Source organism: Callospermophilus lateralis, chromosome 10 (genome assembly GCF_048772815.1).
Source record: "Callospermophilus lateralis isolate mCalLat2 chromosome 10, mCalLat2.hap1, whole genome shotgun sequence".
NCBI classification, from domain to species: Eukaryota; Metazoa; Chordata; class Mammalia; order Rodentia; family Sciuridae; genus Callospermophilus; species Callospermophilus lateralis.
The window spans coordinates 75,751,104-75,773,807 of NC_135314.1; the positions used below are offsets into that span (position 1 = coordinate 75,751,104).

Consider the following 22,704-nt stretch of genomic DNA (forward strand, 5'->3'; position numbering starts at 1 on the left):
TATATGAAAGGTTCAGTAGTCCCCACTTTTCTACAGTGAGTGTTTCAGAACACCCACTGGATGCTGAAAACACAGATATTACTGAACTCTGTATATACTATTTTTTTTCTATCCAGTTACTCTGTGACTAATAGGAGGGTTGGGCAAAGGGATAATTAATATCATGAGTGAAATGGACTTCATCACAGTAATTGGACAGCACACAATTTAAAACTTAGGAATTGTTTATTCTGGAATTTTCCATTTAATATTTTTGGTCTGTGGTTTACTGAGAATAACTGAAACCATGGAAAGGAAAAACCTTGGATAAGGTAAAATACTGTATATTTCTTTTATGCATAGTTGTTGTTTCTTGTGTGTGTGTGTGTGGGTTGGGGGGGTTATGTGATCTTGAGGATTGAAGCCAGTGCATTATATATGCTAAGTACAAGCTGTACCACTGAGTTACATCCCTAGCATTGAATGTTTCTTAAATCATTAAAGGGTGTTGAATTTTGTCAGTTTTTTTAAATTATTACTTGATGTGCTCATATGTCTTTTTTCCATTCTGTTACTTCAGTGTATTACATTGATAATTACTTATTTATTGAATCTCTTTATATTCCAGGAATAAGTTTCTCTTGAACGTTATATATTATATACTGTTGAATTGAGTTTATCAGTATTTTATTGCAAGTATTTTTACATCCATGTTGTCTCCATTTTCATTTCTGATTTTAGTTTTTGGTCTTTTTTTTTTCTTTAGTCCCCATAGCTGAAGATCTGCCAATTTTGCTGACTTTTTTGAAGAATTAACTCTTGGTTTTATTGATTCTCTTGTTTTTTCTATTCTGAATTTTATTTCTTTCTACTATAATCTTTATTGTTTCCCTTCCTTCTGCTAGCTCTGGGCTTAGTGTAGTCTTCTTCTTCTTCCTCCTTTTTTTTTTTTACTTCCTTAGATTACTGTAGAGTTAGTTTGAAATACATTATAAATTTATATATTTATAAATTATTTATATATTTATAAATTTATTATTATATATTTATATATTTATTATTATTATTTATATATTTATAAATTTCCTTTTTATCCTTATTTTGCTGTGTCCCATCTGTCTTGGTATGTTGTATTTTAATTTTCATTTATCCATAAACATTTTCTAATAGCTTTTGTGATTTCTTCCTTGACCCCATTGGTTCTTTTAAAATGTTATTTAATTTCCAGAAATTTGTTACTTTTCCATTTTTTCTTTTGTTATTTACTTTTAACTTCATCTCCTTATGGTTAGAGAAAATAATTTGTATGTGTCTGTTTTTAAATCTATTGAGATGCAGTTTGTAGCCTAACATGTCATCTACCTTGGAGAATCCCATGTGCACTTGAAGATAGTGTATACCTAGTTGTTGCGTAAAATGTCCTGTATATATCTATTAGAGATAGTTGGCTTATGTTAAGTTCCTTATTTCTTTACTTGTCTTCTGTCTTGTGTGCTGTTTCTTATGGAGACAGGTGTATCAAAGTGTCCAATTATTATAGAAGTGTTTTTTTTCTTCTATAATTCAGTCTTTTTTGAGGGGGGGCAGGGATAATCAGGGATTGAACGCAGGGGCACTTAAACACTAAGCCACATCCCCAGCCCTATTTTGTATTTTTATTTAAAGCAAGGTTGTGAGTTGCTTAGCATCTCACTTCTGCTGAGGCTGGCTTTGAACTTGTGATCCTCCTGAGCTGCTGGGTTTACAGTGTGTACCACTATGCCCGGCCTTCAGTTAGTGTTTACTACATACAGTTTGGTCTGTTATTAGGTATGTGTTCATAATACTGTGTATTTTTACAGTATTGAACCTGTTTTAATATACAGTGTCCTTTTTCTTTTATAGACTTTTTGATTTTATAATTGATTCTGTCTGATGATATATATACACATGAGTTAATGCAGGTTTTTTATTTTTTTCTGTACATCGATTAAACTACTACTGAGCCACATTTCCATAGAGACATCAACTCGCTGAGTTGCTTAGGGCCTCGCTAAATTACTGAGGCTGGCTTTGAATTTGTAATCCTCCTGCTTCAGCCTCCAAGCTGATGGAATTACAGGTGTGTGCCACTGTGCCTGGCTTAATGCTGTATTTTAAGAAATAAAAATTAGTGCAAAAATCCACCATGAGCAAATTATCAAAATTTTAAATAAGGACCAACCCTGTCTCTTCCCATTTTTTTGTGGAAGTTTCAAGTACCTGCAATTGTGTTAAGTAAAGATAGGCCTTTGCTCTGAGAAATGGAGAGAAATTTGCAGGTAAAAACTCAGGAGGCCTTCATCAGTCACCATTTTGCTAAAAACAACCTCATCCTTTTTCCCTCACCTCACAAAACCTCTTCAATTACTAGTTTGTGGTTATTGTGTGCAGTTGTTTTTTTATTGGTTGCTCAAAACATTACAATGATCTTGACATATATCATACATTTGATTCAAATGGGGTATGAATTCTTATTTTTCCCTCGTGTTCAGATTGCAGGATCACATTGGCTATACAGCCATGTTTATACATACTCCCATACTAGTGTCTGTTGTATTCTGTTGCCCTTCCTATCCCTGTCCTATCCCCCCTCTCCTCCCCTGCCCTCCCATTATCTCTCTCTACCTCATCTACTGTAACTCATTTCTCTCTTTTTTTCCCTTCCCCTTCACATCCTCTTATATGTAATTTTGTATAACAATGAAGGTCTCCTTCCATCTTCCATGCAATTCCCCTTCTCTCTCCCATTCCCTCCCACCTCTCGTCCCTGTTTAATGGTAATCTTCTTCTCATGCTTTTCCTCCCTGCTCTGTTTTGAGTCGTCCCCCTTATATCAAAGAAGACATTTGGCATTTGTTTTTTAGGGATTGACTAACTTCACTTAACATAATCTGCTCTAATGTCATCCATTTCCCTGCAAATGCCATGATTTTGTTATTTTTTAGTGCTGAGTAATATTCCATTGTGTATAAATGCCACATTTTTTTTAATCCATTCATGTATTGAAGGGCATCTGGGTTGGTTCCACAGTCTAGCTATTGTGGATTGTGCTGTTATGAACATTGATGTAGCTGTATCCCTGTAGTATGCTCTTTTTTAGGTCTTTTGGGAATAGTCCGAGAAGGGGAATAGCTGGGTTGAATGGTGGTTCCATTCCCAGCTTTCTAAGGAATCTCCATACTGCTTTCCAAATTGGCCATACAATTTGCAGTCCCACCAGCAATGTACAAGTGTACCCTTTTCCCCGCATCCTAGCCAGCACTTGTTGTTGTTTGACTTCATAATGGCTGCCATTCTTACTGGAGTGAGATGGTATCTTAGAGTGGTTTTAATTTGCATTTCTCTAATTGCTAGAGATGGTGAACATTTTTTCGTGTATTTGTTGATTGATTGTATATCCTTCTCTGAAAAGTGTCTGTTCAGATCCTTGGCCCATTTGTTGATTGGGTTATTTGTTTTCTTATTGTTTAATTTTTTGAGTTCTTTGTATACTCTGGAGATTAGGGCTCTATCTGAAGTGTGAGGGGTAAAAGTTTGTTCCCAGGATGTAGGCTCCCTATTTACCTCTCTTATTGTTTCTCTTGCTGAGAAAAAACTTTTTCGTTTGAGTACGTCCCATTTGTTGATTGTTGATTTTAACTCTTGTGCTATAGGTGTCCTATTAAGGAATTTGGAGCCCGACCCCACGAGATGGAGATTAGAGCCAACTTTTTCTTCTGTTGCACACAATAACCACAAACTAGTGATTGAAGAGGTTTTGTGAGGTGAGGGAAAAAGGATGAGGTTGTTTTCCTTGATCCATTTTGAGTTAACTTTTGTGCATGGTGAGAGAAAGGAATTCAGTTTCATTTTGTTGCATATGGATTTCCAGTTCTCCCAGCACCATTTGTTGGATATGCTATCTTTTTTCCATTGCATGCTTTTAGCACCTTTGTCTAATATAAGGTAGTTGTAATTTTGTGGACTGGTCTCTGTGTCCTTTATTCTATACCATTGGTTTACCCGCCTGTTTTGGTACCAGTACCATGCTGTGTTTATTACTATTGCTCTGTAGTGTAGTTTAAAATCTGGTATCACTATACCGCCTGTTTCACTCTTCCTGCTTAGAATTGATTTTGCTATTCTGGGTCTTTTATTTTTCCAGATGAATTTCATGGTTGCTTTTTCTATTATGTGAGTAATGCTGTTGGGATTTTGATTGGCATTGCATTAAACCTATAGAGTACTTTTGGTAATATTGCCATTTTAATGATGTTAGTTCTGCCTATCCATGAACAAGGTATATCTTTCCATCTTCTAAGGTCTTTTTTTATTTCTCTCTTTAGGGTTCTGTAGTTTTCATTGTATAAGTCTTTCACCTCTTTTGTTAGGTTGATTCCCAAGTATTTTATTTTTCTTGAGGATATTGTGAATGGGGTGGTTGTTCTCATTTCCATTTCAGAGGATTTGTCACTGATATACAGAAATGCCTTTGATTTATGCGTGTTGATTTTATATCCTGCCACTTTGCTGAATTCATTTACTAGCTCTAGAAGTTTCTTGGTAGAACCTTTTGGGTCTGCTAGGTATAGGATCATGTCAACCGCAAATAGTGCTAATTCAAGTTCTTCTTTTCCTATCTTTATGCCTTTAATTTCTTTCGTCTAATTGTTCTGGCCAGTGTTTCAAGAACTATGTTGAATGGAAGTGGTGAGAGAGGGCATCCCTGTCTTGTTCCAGATTTTAGAGGGAATGCCTTCAGTTTTTCTCCATTTAGAATGATGCTGGTTTGTACTTCCAGTCATGTTTGTTTATTTATTTATTTTTAATTTGGTTTGTTTTTCCCTATTTGATTATTTTGCCCCACTTTACTGGGGTACTTCCCACCGTTGGTTTTGTTTTTTTTTTTTTTTTTAATTTCCTCTTCGTGGATTGTTTTGCCCAAAAAGCTTTGCAGTGCTGGTTTTCTGGCTGCAAATTCTTTTAACTTTTTTTTATCGTGAAAGATTTTTATTTCGTTGTCAAACCTGAAGCTTAATTTTGCTGGATACAGTATTCTTGGTTGGCATCCATTATCTTTCAGCGTTTGAAATACATTTTTCCAGGATCTTCTCGCTTTCAGTGTCTGTGATGAAAAATCATCCGTTAACCTAATTGGTTTACCCCTGAATGTAATCTGCCTCCTTTCTCTTGTAGCTTTAAATATTGTCTCTTTGTTCTGTATGTTGGATATCTTTATAATAATGTGTCTTGGAGTTGATCTATTGTGGTTTTGTATGTTCGGCATCCTATAGGCTTCTAGGATTTGGACATCCATTTAATTTTTCATGTCTGGAAAGTTTTCTAAAATTATTTCATTCAACAGATTGCTCATTCCTTTGGTTTGGACCTCTATACTTTTCTCTATCCCAATGACTCTTAAGTTTTTTTTTTTTTTTTTTTTTTATGATATCCCATATCTCTTGGATGTTTTGCTCGTGGTTTCTTACCAGCCTTTCTGAGTTGACTAGACTCTTTTCGAGATGATATATTTTGTCTTCATTGTTTGATATTCTGATTTCTCCTTGATCTACTCTACTGGTCATACTCTCATTTGAGTTTTTAATTTGGTTTATAGTTTCCTTCATTTCTAGGATTACTGTTTGATTGTTTTTATAACCTCTATCTCCCGATAGAGTTGTTCTTTTGCTTCTTGAATTTGTTTATGTAATTCGTTGTCGAAGTGTTCTTTCATTGTTTGCATTTGCTGTCTAATGACCTCTTTAAGATTCCATTCCATCTGAGTTATGCCTTGAGTTCTTTATCTTACCATTTTTCTGATGCTTCTAGGTTCTCCTATAAATTTAAGCTGTCCTGCATTGTTTATAATTCTTTTTTTCCTTGTTTTTTCATGATGCTCACGTTACTTTCCAGCTCTGTTTGACTGCTGTGTTACTATTTTCTCCTATAAATTTGTTTTGGTTTTGTATATCTCTTGGATCTCTCCTTTTGTGTGCAGTTTTTCACAGAGTGTTCTTAATATCTCTATTGGTTTCACCTGGTTTAATTTGAAAGCCTCTTTGAAACAGTTTCAAATGAAGTTTGTAATGGCCCTTACAAGTAGATATACAGGCTAACTGGACGATAATGATAGTAGTCAGTAGTATTCTCATTGCTCCCAGAAACACAGTTGAATTATTGTTAATCAAATCTGATTGCAGGGACACTATGTGAATAGCAAATGGTGGCTTTTTTCTGACCCTTATTTCTTACTGCATTCCATTATGTTTAGTTTTTTTTTTTTGAGTGAAACATTTTAATAAGGATCCTTATTTCCTCTTGTGTATTTTCTTTTGTGAATACCATTGCAATTTCATTTAACATTCTAAATTTATAACATTTGAATTTGAATTTTTACCAGTTTAACTTTAATAACATCAAAGACTCTTCTCCTATACATCTTTCAGTTATTGATGTCACAGTATTACATTTTTATTCACTGTATACTCAAAAGTAATATAACAATTATTTTAAAAATACTCTAGAGTAATATCACATAGAAAACAGAAGTATGGAGGGAGATTCTTATGGTGAGCCTGCTGTCTGTGTGGTAGAGGGCTGCTGAGCCAGGTTTGGAATCTCACCTTCTAACTGTCCAATTATGTGAATGAAACACAAGATTTTATGACTTAAAGCACTGTAGAAGTGAAAGGAGCCTAAGGAAAAACCAGGTGCTATAGCCTTCCCTGTGAGCTTAGAGAGGATTGATGGTCATACAGAAAAGTTGTCTTTTCAATAAAAGACACCTGTTGAAGCTTGCTAAAAAGAAAAAAGTAGAAAATAAGACAGGGCAGAGACCTACCATGCAACACAAGAGTCTGACTAGAAAACCAGGATAAATTCAGGTGCAGACAGTGTTTTACTCAGGGGAGTATAGAACAGTCATACCCAAGAGATCCTGGGTCCTCTCACCCTTTGAGTCAGGTGAATCACAGGACCAGCTTGAGTGGGACAGGAATTCAATCAGGCAGGTGGGAGTGAATATATACTTGGGTCTGAGGTCAGGTTGCCAGGAAGGGTGGGATCTACAGGTGGCAGAGAGCAAAGGATTTTGGCTCCTAACCCAGCCGAGTCTCCTGGGTTGCAGACTCCAAGCATGGATTGGCAGCTACCCGGCCCTGGATGTGCGCTGATTTTAAATCTTTAGACCATTCGCCATTCAACAAAGCACCAGGGTCCCAACTAGACCTAAACCCCCACCTTCAGAACCTTTGGAATTCCTCTCACAGAACTCTACAGCAACCCCATCCTAGAATGGAGGAGATAATAGTCTCCAACTTGCTCCACCTCATACTGCCCAGAAGAGAAGCCAAGAATTTTTGAACTCACACTGGCAGTATGATGAACAACATAAAAAGAGGAAGGTCTTGACAGACTGCGGCTACTACTCTTGTGTATATACCTGAAGAAGAAATAGAAAAACACTTGGGAACATACAAACAACATATATTATCAGTAACAATTTTAATCACTGCAATGAAACAATTCCTTAATTTTTCATCAAGAACTTTTCCCCTCCTTCTTTCTTTCTCTTTTTGTTTGATTTTGTGCTGCATGGTTTTTTGGCATTTATACATATGCAATTTGTCTTACTTTACTCATTTCTATCATATTTTGAAGATAGTTATTTTTCATGACTCTGTGTTTTGGGGGCTAAGGGTTTTGATTAGTATGTTTTGTTTTTCACCTATTTCTTATGATTTCTTTCTTTTCTTTTGCTAATAGTCGAATTCTATCACTCTCTCTTCACTCTTCTTTATTTTTTTTTACTTCTTCTTTCTCTTTTCCATCATAATTATCACATCCTACCTCACTTCTGTATTCTACCTGTTTACCTATTAAAACAGCAAATCCTTTTGCAAATTGACTAATTTTATTGTTGGCAATTGCTTATCATACCATTTCTGTTTATTGTACCAATTAATATTGTAGATGTCATAGTAGGAGCTAAGTACTAAGTATAATGATGTATATTGTTTGCATTGGTGGTTGTTATTATTTACCTCCCCCTAAACTATGAGGTACTACTAGTAACCTTCAGGGACACTGTAAATTTATAGGGTAGAAACTTTGATGCCTCAGATTCATACTGATAAATGGTAGCACACAAACAATATGAAAAAGCAAGGGAACAAACCATCCCCCCCAAAAAACAAATTACCTCAATAAAGAATCCATTGACATCACAGTGGAGGAAATGTCAGCGAAGGAATTTAGAAAGTCCACAGTCAAACTGGTCTGTGAGGTAAAAGAAAATGTGAGGACTGAAATCAGAGAAAGTAAGAAGTAAAAGAGCACTTTAATAGAGAGATAGGGATTCTGAAAAAGAATCAAACAAAAATCCTCTATAGGATAGAAGGAATCAATAAAACAAAATTAAAAGTTCAATGAAAAGTATCACCAATAGATTAGACCACTAAAGATAGTGTTTTAGGAAATGAAGACAAATATAAAATCTTGAAAATAAAGTTGACCATAGAGAAAAGCCATTAGAGACCAGGAACAGATGTTCGAGAAACCTGGGATAACAGTAAGAGGCCAAATTTGAGATTCATTGGATAGATAAAAGCTCTGAAGTACAAACTAAAGGAATATGCAATCTTTTCAATGAAATAATATCAGAAAATTTCCCAGACCTTAAGAATGAAATGGAAAATCAAACCTAAGAGGCAAACAAGACTCCAAATATATAAAATTACAACAGACCCACTCCAAGGCACATTATTATGAAAATGCCTCACATATATAATAATGATAGAATTTTGAAATATGTTAAAGAAAAAAAAAACTAGTTATAATTAGAGAGAACCAATGTGAATTTCAGCTGATTTCTCAACTCAGACAAATACAAAGTAAAATTTCATGTTTAGAGTACTAGAAAAACTAGGGATAGTAGGAACATACCTCAACATTGTAAATGCTATATACATTAAACCCAAGGCCAACATTATTCTAAATGCCAAAATATTGGAAGCATTCCCTCTAAAAACTGGAAAAAGACAGGGATGTCCTCTTTCACCACTTCTATTCAACCTAGTCCTTGAAACTCTAGCCAGAGCAATTAGGCAAAAGAAAGGAATTAAAGTGTTAGCAGTAGGAAAAGTAGTGTTCAAACTGTTTGCCTATGACATGATCCTCTATTTAGAAGACCCAAAAACTCCACCAGAAAGCTTCTATAACTCATAAATGAAGGCACAAAATAGCAGGATAAAAATTAACCCCATAAATCAATTGCATTCCTAAATACTGATTATGAATCAGCTGAAAGAGAAATTAGGAAAGCTATCCCATTCACAGTAGCCTAAAAACAAAATAAAACAAACCTGGGAATTGAAACAAAAGAGGCAAAAGGCTTGTATAATGAAAACTTCAGAATATTAAAGAAGGAAATTGAAGAAGACCTTAAACATGGAAAGGCAGCCTATGTTCTTGGATAGGCATAATTTATATTGTCAAAATGGCCATACTACCAAAGATGCTATACATGTTTAAAGTACTTCTTATTAAAATTCCAATGATGTTTGTTATAGAAATAGAACTAGCAGTCACGAAATTAATTTGGAAAAACAGGAGGCCCAGAATAGCTAATGCAATCTTTAGTGAGAAAAGCAAAGCAGGAAGCATCACAATGCCAGACTTTAACTTATACTACAGAGTTATAGTAACAAAAACAGCATGGTATTGGCACTAAAACAGACATGCAAACTAATCAAACAGAATAGAAGACACAGAATCAAACCCACATATATACAGTTATTTCATACTAGACAAGGGTACCAAAAACATACATTGGAGAAAAGATAGTTTCTTCAAAATATGGTGGTGGAAAAACTGGAAATACATATGTAGTAGAATGAAATTTAACCCCATCTCTCACCTTGCACAAAACTCAAAGTGGATCAAAGACCTGATTATTAGACCAACCCTGCATCTACTAGAAGAAAATGTAGGCCCAAAACTCCAACATGTTGGCTTAGGAACCAACTTCCTCAACAAGAGTCCTAAAGCACAAGAAGAAAAATCAAGAATCAGTAAATAAAAAAACCAATAGTAGTGCCAAACTTAGACTCAGAGCTTACTGAAAGTTATGAAATAGGGTTCTTATCTGAGAATATACTTGAAATTAGATAAGCTCTTGAATGTAAACTCTCTTGTTTGCATGGCTGTATGGATGCTGTTACACAGAACATTATAGACAGTTAAGAATAAAAATATGTGCCATGTTCAAAAAAACTGCATTTTCAGCTATGCATAGTAGTATTAAATTTTTTTTAGTTGTAGTTGGACAAAATACCTTTAGCCCTGCTAGTAGTATTGATGAACAGTTGTATTGTACAAAAGATTGACGTATTAAACAAAAATGTATGATATCAAAAACAAAAAAAAAAGAACTAATAAATGGGATGGTATCAAAATAAAAAGCTTCTTCCCACAAAGGAAGCAATCAAGAATATGATGAGAGAAGCTACAGAATGGGAGAAAATATTTACCACCTATACCTCAGATAGAACATTAGTCTCCAAGATATACAAAGCACTCAAAAAGCTCAAGACCATAAAAAGAATCAACCCAATCAATAAATGGCTAAAGAACTGAACAGACAGAAGAAATATGAAGTCAACAAATATATGAAAAATGTTCAATATCTCTAGCAACTAGAGAAATACAAATTAAATCTATATTGAGATTCCAACTGACTTTAGTCAGAATGGCAATTTTCAAGAATACAAGTAACAATAAATGTTGGTGAGGATGTGGGGGAAAAGGTTCACTCATACATTGCTGCTGGGAATGTAAAATTGTGCAACCACTATGGAAAACAGTATGGGTATTCCTCAGGAAACTTGAATGGAACCACCATTTGACCCAGTTATCCCACCCCTCAGCATATACACAGTGGATTCAAAATCAGCATGTTACAATGACACAGCCACATAAATGTTTATAGCATCTCAGTTCAGAATAGCTAAGCTATTGAACCAGCTTAGATGCCCTACAACAGATGAATGGATTAAGAAATGTTGTACATGTACACAATGGAGTATTACTTAGCCATAAAGAAGAATGAAATTATGGCATTTGCTGGTAAATGGATGGAAATGGAGACTCTCATGCTAAGTGAAATAAGCCAATCCTCAAAAACCAAAGGCTGATTTTTTTCTCTGATACATGGATGCTGACATACAATAAGGGGATGGGTGAGGAAAGAATAGAAGTTCACTGGAGTAGACAAAGGGGAAGGAAGGGAAGGGAGGGGGATACGAATAGTAGAGACAGTAGAATTAATTGGACAGAACTTTCCTATGTACATGTATGAATACAGGACCAGTGAAACTCCTCATCATTTACAACCTCAAGAATGGGATCCTTATTAGAATAAGATGTACTATATGTATGTATAATGTCAGAATACACTCACTCTATTGTCATGTATATCTAAAAAACAATTTTTTTAATCAATAATTGGGATGGTATCAAACCTGAAAGCTTCACAGCCAAGGAAACAAGAACATGGAGAGAGAACCTATAGAAAGGTAGAAAATCTTTGCTGCCTGCACCCTGGGTAAGTTGTTAATTTCCAGAATATCCAAATAACTCAAACAGCTACACACACACACACACACACACACACACACCCCAATCAATAAATAGGCAAAGGAATTAAACAGCCACTTCTCAAAAGAAGAAATATGAACAGTCACCAAGTATATGAGAAAATGTTCAACATCTCTGGTAATTAGAGAAATTTAAATTAAAATTACACTGAGATTTCACTTCACTCCAACCAGAATGGCAATCAAGAATATAAGTAACAATAAATATTAGCGAGTATGTGGGGCAGAAGGTACACTCAGACATTGCTGGTAGGACTGCAAACTGGTGCAACCACTGTGGAAAGGAGTATGGAGATGCCTCAGAAAACTTGGAGTGGAACCACCATTTGACCCAGTTATCCTACTCCTTGGTTTATACCCCAAAGACCTAAAATCAGCAGCTCAGTTCACAATAGCTAAACTATGGAACCAGTCTAGGTGCCTTTCAACAGATGAATGGATAAAGAAAATGTCTGTGTGTGTGTGCATATATATATACACACACACATACATACACACACAATGGAATACTACTTTGTCATTAAAGAGAAGTAAAATTATGGCATTTTCTGGTAATATCATGCAAAGTGAAATAAGCCAATCCCAAGAGACCAATGGCCAAACAGCAAAGGAAACAAGAACACGGAGAGACAACCTACAGAAAGGTAGAAATCTTTTCCAAATGTTCTCTCTGATATGTGGATGCTAACTCACAACTAGTGGGGTGGGTAGAGAAGAATAAAAGTGCTTTGGATTAGACAAAGGTGAATTAAGGAAAGTGAGAGGGAATGGGAATGGGAAAGACAGTATAGTGAATCATATGTTACTTTCCTATGAGCATATATGAATATACAACCAATGTAATTCTCATCACAATCAGAAGAATGGGAAGTTATACTCCATATATGTATATATGTCAAAATACATTCTATATCATGTATAACTAATAAGAACAAATAAAAAGAGTGGTCATGCATAACTAATAAGAACAAATAAAAAGAGTGGTCCTGGCCAAAGGGAGAAAAAAACGAATACAAGCAACAATAAATGTTGGCAAGGATGTGGGGGAAAGGGTTCACTTATAAATTGCTTGGGGGACTACAAATTGTTCAGCCACTATAGAAATCAGTACAAAGGTTTCTCAAAACTAGGAATGAAACCACCATTTAACCAGTTCTTAGTATATAAATGATATTTATATCATTTAACCACTCCTTAGTATATATCTAAAGGAGTTAAAATTAGGATACTACAGTGACACAGGCACATCAATGTTTATAGCAGCATAATTCACAATAGCTAAGCTATGGAACCAACCTAGATGCCCTTCAACAGATGAATGGATACAGAAATTGTGGTATATATGTACACAGTGGAATATTTGTCAGCCATAAAGAAGAATGACTTTATGACATTTGCTGGTAAATGGAAGGATCTGGTGACTATCATGTTAAGTGAAATAAGACAATTCCCCAAAACAAAAAGTCAAATATTGTCTTTGATATGTGGGTGCTAACCTATAGAAAGGGGTGGGAAGGGCAAGAATAGAAGTTCAGTGGATTAGACAAAGGGGAATAAAGGGAAGGGAGGGGTGATAAAAATTGGAAAGATAGTGGAATGAATCTGACATAACTTTCCTATGTACATATGTGAATACACCATAGTGAATCTCAACATTGTATGCACCCACAAGACTGGGTTCCTAATTAGATATACTCCATGTTTGCATAAATATGTCAAAGTAGACTCTACTGTCCTGTATAACTAAAACGAAGAAATAAAAAAAAATCCTTGGATGAATAAAACCCCATAACCACAGTTATAAGAATACTTGTTTTTATAATTTTCCTTGTATTTGCCTTTTGCCATGATCTTTATTTGTCTGTCTTGCAATTACTTCTGAGTGCCCTGTCATTTTAACCTGATGGACTCAATTTTAGCATTTATTGAAGGACAGAAATAATGTTAAAAACTCCTTTAGTTTTTATTTACCTGGGAATGGCTTAATTTCTTCCTTATTTTTGAAAGATATTTTTGTGGAATATAAGATTCTCAGCTGACCATTTTTTTCTTACTGCACTTTTAATGTTCTATCTCACTGCCTTCATGGTTTCTGATAACTGCTTACTTTATTGGGAATCTCTTGTATGTGATGAATTGCTTCTCTTTTGCTGCCTGCAAGATTCTCTTTGCCTTTGAAAGTTTAATTATAATGTGTCTTTGTTTGGAGAGTTCATTTTATTTAGAGCTTGTTGAGTTTCTTGTATAGTTTGGATATTTGGGACCATTATTTTCTCATGTCATTTCTGCCCATTTCTTTTTTTCTGGAACCCCCATAATGAGTATAATGAGTGTGTTAGTCTGCTTGATGGTTTCATATAGGTCCAATGCACTGTTCACTTTTCTTTAATTTTTTTTCTTTGTGTTCCTCAGACTTGACCATTTCAAATGTCCTATCTTAAAAATTTGCTGATTTTTTTCTTTTGCCTGTACAAATATGTATTTAAATTTTGTATTGAATTGTTATAATTTTTGTTCCTTTTAGCTCCATTATTTCCTTTTGTTTCTTTTGTACCTGTCTCTTTTGATATTTCCATTTTGTCCACACCTTTTGTAATTATATAGCCTCTGTGAGAGTATTTAGGACAAGTGGTTTTAAAGTCTTAGTCTCATAATTATGCCATATGGTTTTTCTCAGGGGTTATTTCTCTTGATTTATTATTTTCCATTTGACCATATTTTTCTAATTTTTATATGCCTGTGATCTTTTGTTGTTGAAAATCGAACATTTACTGTAATGCACTAATAAAAAATATGAGAAATAGAGAGAAAAGAAGTAAATTGAACATTTGAATCCATAATGTGGTTAATGTCAGAATCAGATTATTTTCTCTCCTTAGATTTGTTGGGATTTGTTACTTATTTTTCTGTCCTTTCTTGTTTCCTTCATTACTTTGTTCCTTCCATTTTGTATGATCTTTATGCCAGGATTTCACCTGAGGTATAGATTAAATAAGGTCTTCTCTTTTTCTGAGCTTGTGCCTTTCCTTGGGTATATGGGATGTTTTTCTAAACTCCTGCATATGTGTGGTTGCTTTTCAATGTCACAGTCCTTAAGTGTTTGACTCTCAAAGGAGAAAAAAGGAAAAATAAAAGGTGGGTGGAGCTGGGGTTGTGGCTCAGAGGTAGAGCGCTCGCCTAGCACATGCTAGGCCCTGGGTTTGATCCTCAGCATCACATAAAAATAAATAAACAGATAAAGGTATTATATACAACTAAAAAATAAATATTAAAAAAAGGGGGGATGAGGAAGTCAGGTTATAGTTCTTTAAATCCTCTTGAAGTCCCTTTGGGTAGGTGGGTAGTGTTGCAACAGCATAGGTAGCAGTTGCAACTGTGTCTGCCTTCCTATGTCTATACTTCTGTTTATTGTAATTAATGATGAGAGTATGGATATCTGAGCCAGGCATTGTGCTATACACCTGTAGTCTCTGTTACTCAGGAGAATGAAGTTGGAGATTTGCTTGAGATCACAAGTTGAAAACTAACTTGGGCAACATGGTGAGATACTATCTCAAAAAAAAAAAATCCCCAATATTTGGAAGTCAACAGGCTTATTAACTAACCTGGCTTCTATAGTCCTCATGCAGACGGTTATAGGAATATGTATGTTTATTACTGCCTCTCTGTGGCTAGAGGATAGGAATATGCTGCTACTTTAAAAACTGAAATTAACCAAATTAACAGTGACATACTGTCCAAGCCTTCTTTTGCAAGACTTTAATAGACCCCAGGGTTCCAAAAGAGTCACATTAGACAGATTTGGTAGTGTAGTAGTTGTTTTGATGTGGGATTGTGATATTTCCTACTTTACCATCTTCCTTGATGGTGCTTGGTCTATAATGTATTATATAGTTCACTGTGTACAAATCCTTGACTTTTTATTTTTAAATGCTTTTGAAAAATGATATTTTAGAAATGTCCATGTTTTAAAATAGTTTTGGAAATGTGGTAATTCTTTATAACCTGCTCTGTTATAATGAAATGCTGTAATTTAATAATTTTTTAAATTTTATTTAAAAATTTTTAGTAACTTAAATATTATCATGATGAATTATTTCTTTCAAAACAGTTTCAAGGATGAGATTATTTGAGTATAAGTATTTAAATCATTCTGTCATTATTCTAAGTACCAAATTCCAATGATTTATATGAATTTAACATAACAACATTTGATATTGTCATGACTTTTATTTGCCATTTGCCATGTTCTGAATTTTTGTGTCTCCCCAAGATGAATGTATTGAAATACTCCATAGTGATGGTATCAAGAGGTGGTGGAGAAGCCTTTGGAAGTAATAAAGTCCTCAAGAATTAGTCTTCATGAATGGGATTCATTAGTGGCCTTATAAAAGAGGCCCCAAAGTGATCCCTTGTACCCAATGCCACGTGAGTTAGAGTGGAGGGTGAGCTGTCTAACTATAAGTGGGCGCTCTCCATTGAATCTGCAGACATCTTGATCTTTGGCTTTACAGCCTCCAGAACTGTAAGAAATAAACTTCTGTTGTTTGTAAGCTACTAAGTTTATGGTATTTTGTGAAAGCAACCTGAATGACCTAAGATACTATTTTTATAAAGGTAAAAGGATTCCATCTATTGTTTTAATATTTCTTGAGTACTCTCAAAGCTGAATCTAGTATTTTGCTGCTTTTTTTCCTCTTGTAAGATTTGCCATTCCGTCCTTTCCCAATTTACATTATGATTCTTTAAACTAGAATAAGTCATCCATTTATTATACATATTAAAATGTTTTTTAGCCAGTTTCTCTCATCTATTGATTTTTTTTAAATGGCTTTTATGTTTTTAGAACACTTTCAGTTTCATTGTAAAGTTGAATGAAAGGTACAGAGATTTCCTAGGATAGGGTTATCCCCACATGTTAACAGCCTGTTTCATTATTAACATTGCATAACAATGAGGTACATTGGTTACAATTTGTGAGCCAACACTGACACATTATTATCACCCAAGTCAAGGCTCAGTGTTGGTTTTATGCATTCTGTGGATTTGTCCAAATGTATAATGACATACCCACTGCTGTGGTTTGGATGTGGTTTGAATGTGTCCCCCAATGTTTCATGTGCTAGAGACTCCTCAGTATGTCAATGTTGAGAGGTGCTGGAACCTTTAAGAAGTGAAGCCTAAAGGAAGGTGATTGAGTCATTATGGGTATTGCCACCAGAAGGGATTACTGTAATTGCTGTGTGATCTGTGTTTCTGAGAGAGAGAAAGTTGTTATAAAAGCACAAACTTGGCCCCTGCATCCATTTCTGGCTTCCTGTCTCACATGACCTCTTATACATGTAGCTTTTTTCCTTTCTGCTTCTCTCTCCTGTTATAAGACAGTCAGTGGGGGCTTTCCCCAAGGGCCTAATATATGGAGCCACCTGATCTTGGGCTTTCATCCTACAAAATTGTGAACTAAATCAACTTGTTTTCTTTGTAATATGTCTAGCTCCAGGTATTTTGTGACAGCAAACCAAAATGGATTAAGATGTCCACCAGTATAGTATGTGTGTTATTCAGCTTTTTGTCACTTGACTAAAATATCTGACAAGAACAATTTAGAGAAGAAAAGGTTTACTTTGACTCCTGGTTTCCAAGATTCAATTTGTGGTTGGCTGGTTCCAAGGAAGAAACATCAAGGCAGAAGAGCACAGCAGAGGAAATCTGCTCAGCTCATTGCAGCCAGGAACCAGAGAGAGACAGAAGAAGGGGCTAGGGATAGATATAGTCACCAAGGCCATATCTCCTGTGACCTACTTCCTCTGACAATGCCCTACCTACCTACAGTTACCACCTCTCAGTAATTCAAACTATTAATCCTTCAAATGGATGAATCCCTTGATGAGGTCAGAGATTTCATGATCTAGTTGTATCTCCTCTGGACATTATTGCATTGCCTTCAACACTTGAGCTTTTGGAGGATATACCAAACCCAAACCATAACAGAGAGAGAGAGAGAGAGAGAGAGAGAGAGAGAGAGAGAGAGAGACACTGACTGAGACTGACTGTATACACACACAATGTGTGTGTATGTACATTTTTGTACAGCTACGAATACCATTCTTTTGTAGAACTTTTTTTTTTTTTAATCTTTCCAGCCTGAAACTTTCTACCCATTAAACAAATAATTCCAAACTTCTCCCTTCTGTCCTTGGTAGCCCTCATTTTACTTTCTTTTTCTATGAATTTGACTATTCTAAGTACTTCATATAAGTGGAATAACAATATTTATCTTTTAGTCAGTGGTTTATTTTTTCATAGCACGGTTCTCCTCAGTGTCTGCATAGTTGGGCAACCTTCACAACATATGTTAAATATAGAAACTCTCTTACCATTAAAAAAATAACTCCCCATTTTCTTTCCTAAGCCCCTAGTAACTTCTAATCTATTTTCTGTCTCTATGAATGTGTCTATTTCAGTTACCTCCTATAAAGGAAATCAGATAATACTTGTCCTTTTGTGTCTGAGTTTTTAGCATAATCTCTTCAGAGTTCATTCATGTTATAAATATTTTATAAGAAGTTAATTCCTTCTTAAAACCCAATAGTATTACACTGTATGTATATACTACATTTGGTTTTTCTGTTAATATGTTAATGAACACTTGAGCTGTTTTCACCTTTTGACTATGATGAGTAGCGCTTCAATGAAAAGTGGAGTACTAGAATCTGTTCATGTCCCTGCTTTGAATTCCTTTAGGCATTTATCTAGGAATAGAATTGCTTGAATGACCTGGTAATTATATGTTTAGTTTTGTAATATAATTTTGGGACTAGCTTTTTTGGAAACCATCAAACTTTCGTAATGACTGTGCTGTTTATATTCCCATCAAGAGTGTATAAGGGTTCCAGTTTTTCCACATTTTTGCCAACATTTGTTAATTTCTGTGTTTTTAAAAAAGTAACCATTCTAATCTGTGTGAAATAGTATATCACTGTTGATGTGGTTTGCATTTCCTTATTGATTAGTGATGTATATCTTTTCATGCTGTTGTTCATTTTTGTATCTTTGGAGAAATGTCTATTATAAGTAATTTGCTAATTTTTAAATTGGGTATTTTTGGGGAGAGTGAGTTGTAAGAGTTCTTTACACTGTGTATTCTTGATATTAATCCCTTGTGATATAATATGATATTCAGATATTTTCTGTGGTTTGTCTTTTTACTCTCCTGATAGTATCCTTTGATGCACAGAAGTTTTTAATTTTAATGAAATCCATTGTATTGTTGTTGAAATCATGCTCAGCAAGAGACCAAGCACCACTTAGAATTCAGGTTTATTTATGCTTGGGAATTCAGATGATCTTGTGCTCTGAAATTCTGGGCCCCCAACTGAAGTTACATGAGGCTTTTACAGGAAATTTGAAATAATTTCTTAACCATTACAACATCAGTGGGTTTGAATTCTTGGCCTATGTGACTAATGACCATTCTCAAGGAACTTAAGATATATAGCTGACAGGTGTAGAACAAAGATAGTAAAATACCTATGAGTGTTATTGTGAAGTCTTTACCACAAGCAGCAGTAACTCAAGATGTACTGTGAGAGAGTGGAAAGGATCTTATCTCTCTGAAGAATGAGAAGGCCAGTGTTGCTTCTGATCCAGAGGTCTTAATACATAAGGAAGGAATTGGAGTGAATAGAGTTTGAAGGAGGATATCTCTCATAACAATAAAGGACCTGATATAGGTCCTTGCTCCATCCATGTGGCAGTAAGGCAGCAAAAATCTAGCCCAGGACTGGGGTCAATTTCGGGTTGCGTACCAGCCACCATTGAGCTTATAGTGGAAATGGAGAGCGTGAAGGGCCTCATTTCTTTGATTAAAAAGAGAGCAAGAGAAATAGAAGGGAAATATGAAGAAATGGTAAAGGTTCTTTAGGACAGGGAATGGTAAAGAGCCCTGAACTCCCCATCCTGGGTTTTGGTACCAAATAAAAGCACATGAAAGAGAATACAAAAAGAAAAGGAAAATGGAAGCTGACCTCAATGGACCAGTGATGCTTTATTAAACAATGGAGGGGCACATTTTTGAGGGGAAAGTGGTGGCGGCTGCAACAAGGCTTTGGATTTTATAGGGTTAAGCAGGGCCAGGTAATGGGAGTTTTGATGGTAGGAGGACAGGCAAGAAAATAGTAAGGGAAGTTCCCTGGAGCCTATTGTCCATATCCTTCATTATCTATTTGTTAACTTGAGTAATGTGCATATTTGTAGTATTTCTCATTCACTTTCTTTTGTCACAACAGGATGGAATGTTTCAAAATTGCTATCTAAAAATGTATACCAAGAACTGTCTTTGAATGTATATGATTTACACCATGTACATTTCAGAATGGGATTGTCAAATTCTACAAAACAACTTGTTGATATTTCTTTTTTATTTGTTCTTTTAGTTATACATGACAGTAGACTGTATTTTGACATATCGTACCTACATGGAGAATGACTTCCCAATTTTGTAGTTGTACATGATGTGGAGTTACACTGGTCATGTATTCGTATGAGAACATATGAAAAGTTGAGGCTGGGGCTGTAGCTCAGTATTAGAGCGCTTGCCTAACACGTGTGAGGTACTGGGTTTGATTCTCAACATCACATATAAATAAAATAAAGGTCCATCAACAACAACAAAAAAAAAAGAGAGAGAGAAAACTTAAAAAAAAAAAAGAACATAGGAAAGTTATGTCCAATTCATTCTACTGTTTTCCCAACTTGTTGATATTTTTGTTGAGATAGTATAGTTATTTTGGCCTCATTGTATGTGCTTTTTGAATTAAACAATATTATCTTTTGAAAATAATTGATTATTTATTTTTATTGTGTTTTCCTGTGACCATTTAATGTTTGTATTTGATCAAGAAAATCTCCTACTATATAACATCTTTCTTCCATAACAATACACTTCTTAGTATAGTTTACAGTTAAAATTTAAATTTTTTTCCAATGTGTGTTTTGCTAGAAAACAAGGATTATTACACTTTTTGTTTCTTAGCTCAGGAGAAACATGAGTATCTGAGCATTTAATCTTTTCATTAGTTAGATCACAATCTACCTTTATTTATAGTGCCTGTGGTGGTCATTTTGCTGAGAGAGTGGTGTGAATTGACCTTTCTTGAGGCTTTCTTCTTCTTCTTCAATAAACTAAAGTTTGTGGTAGTCTGTTTAGATTCTTGTCCTTCAAGATTGATTCTTGGGGATTGAGGGCTGAAATGATTTGACTTAGTTGAAATTTTTTTGTAGGTGAAAGTGGCTGAGCCTTATGTTTTTGAATATTTGGCATTTAATTTGCATAGTAAAAGTAAAGAAAATTATACCAAAGTAAATATGAAAAGGATAAGCAATGTAATAACAGTAATAACTGTTCCTTTTACCATGATACTGCACTACCAATGTAGTATAGTATCTGTTGAATACTGTTGATTTTAAACTTACAACCAATTTTTCATAGTCCCAATCATTACTCTCAAAATAAAGAAGCATATGTGTTACTTGTCTTTAAAGTCCCTTTTTATCACTTCTTACAGTTATCTTAGTTGTGAATACCTTACATTTAAAAAATTACGTTATTTTAAATATGTAAGTACCAAGAAAAATATCATATTATGTATTATTCATATTTAAATAGTATTTTCCTTATTTACATCAAATTTGTCTTTATTTTTAAAAGAAATAGTTTAGAAAGTTAAGACCTCCTTTATATTGTATTTCCTGAGGCTCTTATTTTCTCTTCATAGTTATCTGTGATCCAAATAGTTTGAATCCTTTTTGTCCAGATTTTAAATTTGATTTCATGTGTGTGTATTACATATGGTAGTATATTTTGTATTGACAAATTTTATTAGTAATAATATTATGTTCATCATGCCCAAACTCATTTTGCACTTAGCCTATATTGAAATATTAAACAACACCTTAGATTTTAAACTATTTCCTATAGGATAAATTTGTTACTATATTCTTAACTTTATTTGTATTTACCTTTTGATACGTGAACCATGCTTGAAATTTATTAATAATTAGCTTTGGCTTGTAATTTTTTCTATTATACATAGGTTTGATTATCAGGAAATTTGTGTTCTAGAATTCTCCTTCTTAAACCACTTTGACTTATTTAATATTTATATAACGTTATTCCTTTGCTCATTTTACATGTACATAATCCTATAATATATATATCCGTTTTTCCCAAAGACATGTGGAATTTAGAGGTACAACAGGGATGAGAACTTCTCAAATCGGAGTTGATTATTTTATCTTTGCCCAGGTTATTTAGTCTTCCATGTAGAAGGTATATGTAACCTGTTGGATTTTTACTTTGAATATATGCCAATTGGATTCTAAATTCATTTGGAATTTATTAGAATTGCATATAATACAATTCTGTTTTGCAGGGATTCACAATCAAGTAAGACAGTGGATAACATTTCTGCAAAGCAGGCTGTAAACACTAAAGAAAAGCAAAGAGATGATGATGGCCTTTCTCTTATAGTGTCTGACACTCAGCCTAAAGGTTTGTGAACCTTAGAAAACTGTTGGAATTTGAATTTTTGCATACTGCATTTATAGAAATTTTAAGTTATAAATAAATATTTCATCTTACATGGGAAGGATACAAATGCAAAGGTAGGTTATTTAGAAACACAAAGAAAATTGCAAAGTCTACTATTTATGTACTTTAGTACATATTTCTTGATTTGTTTGTCCAATCTCCAAATTAAATTTGAGTATTGTTTCTTTTTGTTTTTTATGGAGGCTAAAGATGTAGCTATAGAGGCTGAGGTTGTGGCTCAGTGGTAGCGTGCTTGCCTGTCATGCATGAGGCACTGGGTTCGATTCTCAGCACCACATACAAATAAATAAAATAAAGGTCCATCAACAACTTTAAAATATTAAAAAAAGATGTAGCTATAAATTTATAATGTTAATTTAGCTATTGTAAGTGTTTTCATGGATGTTGATATTATTGCTAACTGAATTTTTATTATTAGCTTCTCACTGTCTATTCTGCTGTGAAATACATTCTTTATTC

General features: G+C 34.4%; 1 protein-coding gene across 4 annotated transcripts in view; it reads left to right on the top strand.

Moving 5' to 3' along the window:
- Positions 1-22,704, top strand: part of Senp7 (SUMO specific peptidase 7) — a 138,903-nt gene that overhangs the window by 71,822 nt on the left and 44,377 nt on the right. For all 4 annotated transcript variants that reach the window (XM_076868115.2, XM_076868117.2, XM_076868118.2 and 1 more), the window contains one exon: positions 22,067-22,185. In XM_076868115.2, coding sequence (XP_076724230.1) covers positions 22,067-22,185 — 119 coding nt within the window. The remainder of the gene's footprint in view (positions 1-22,066; positions 22,186-22,704) is intronic.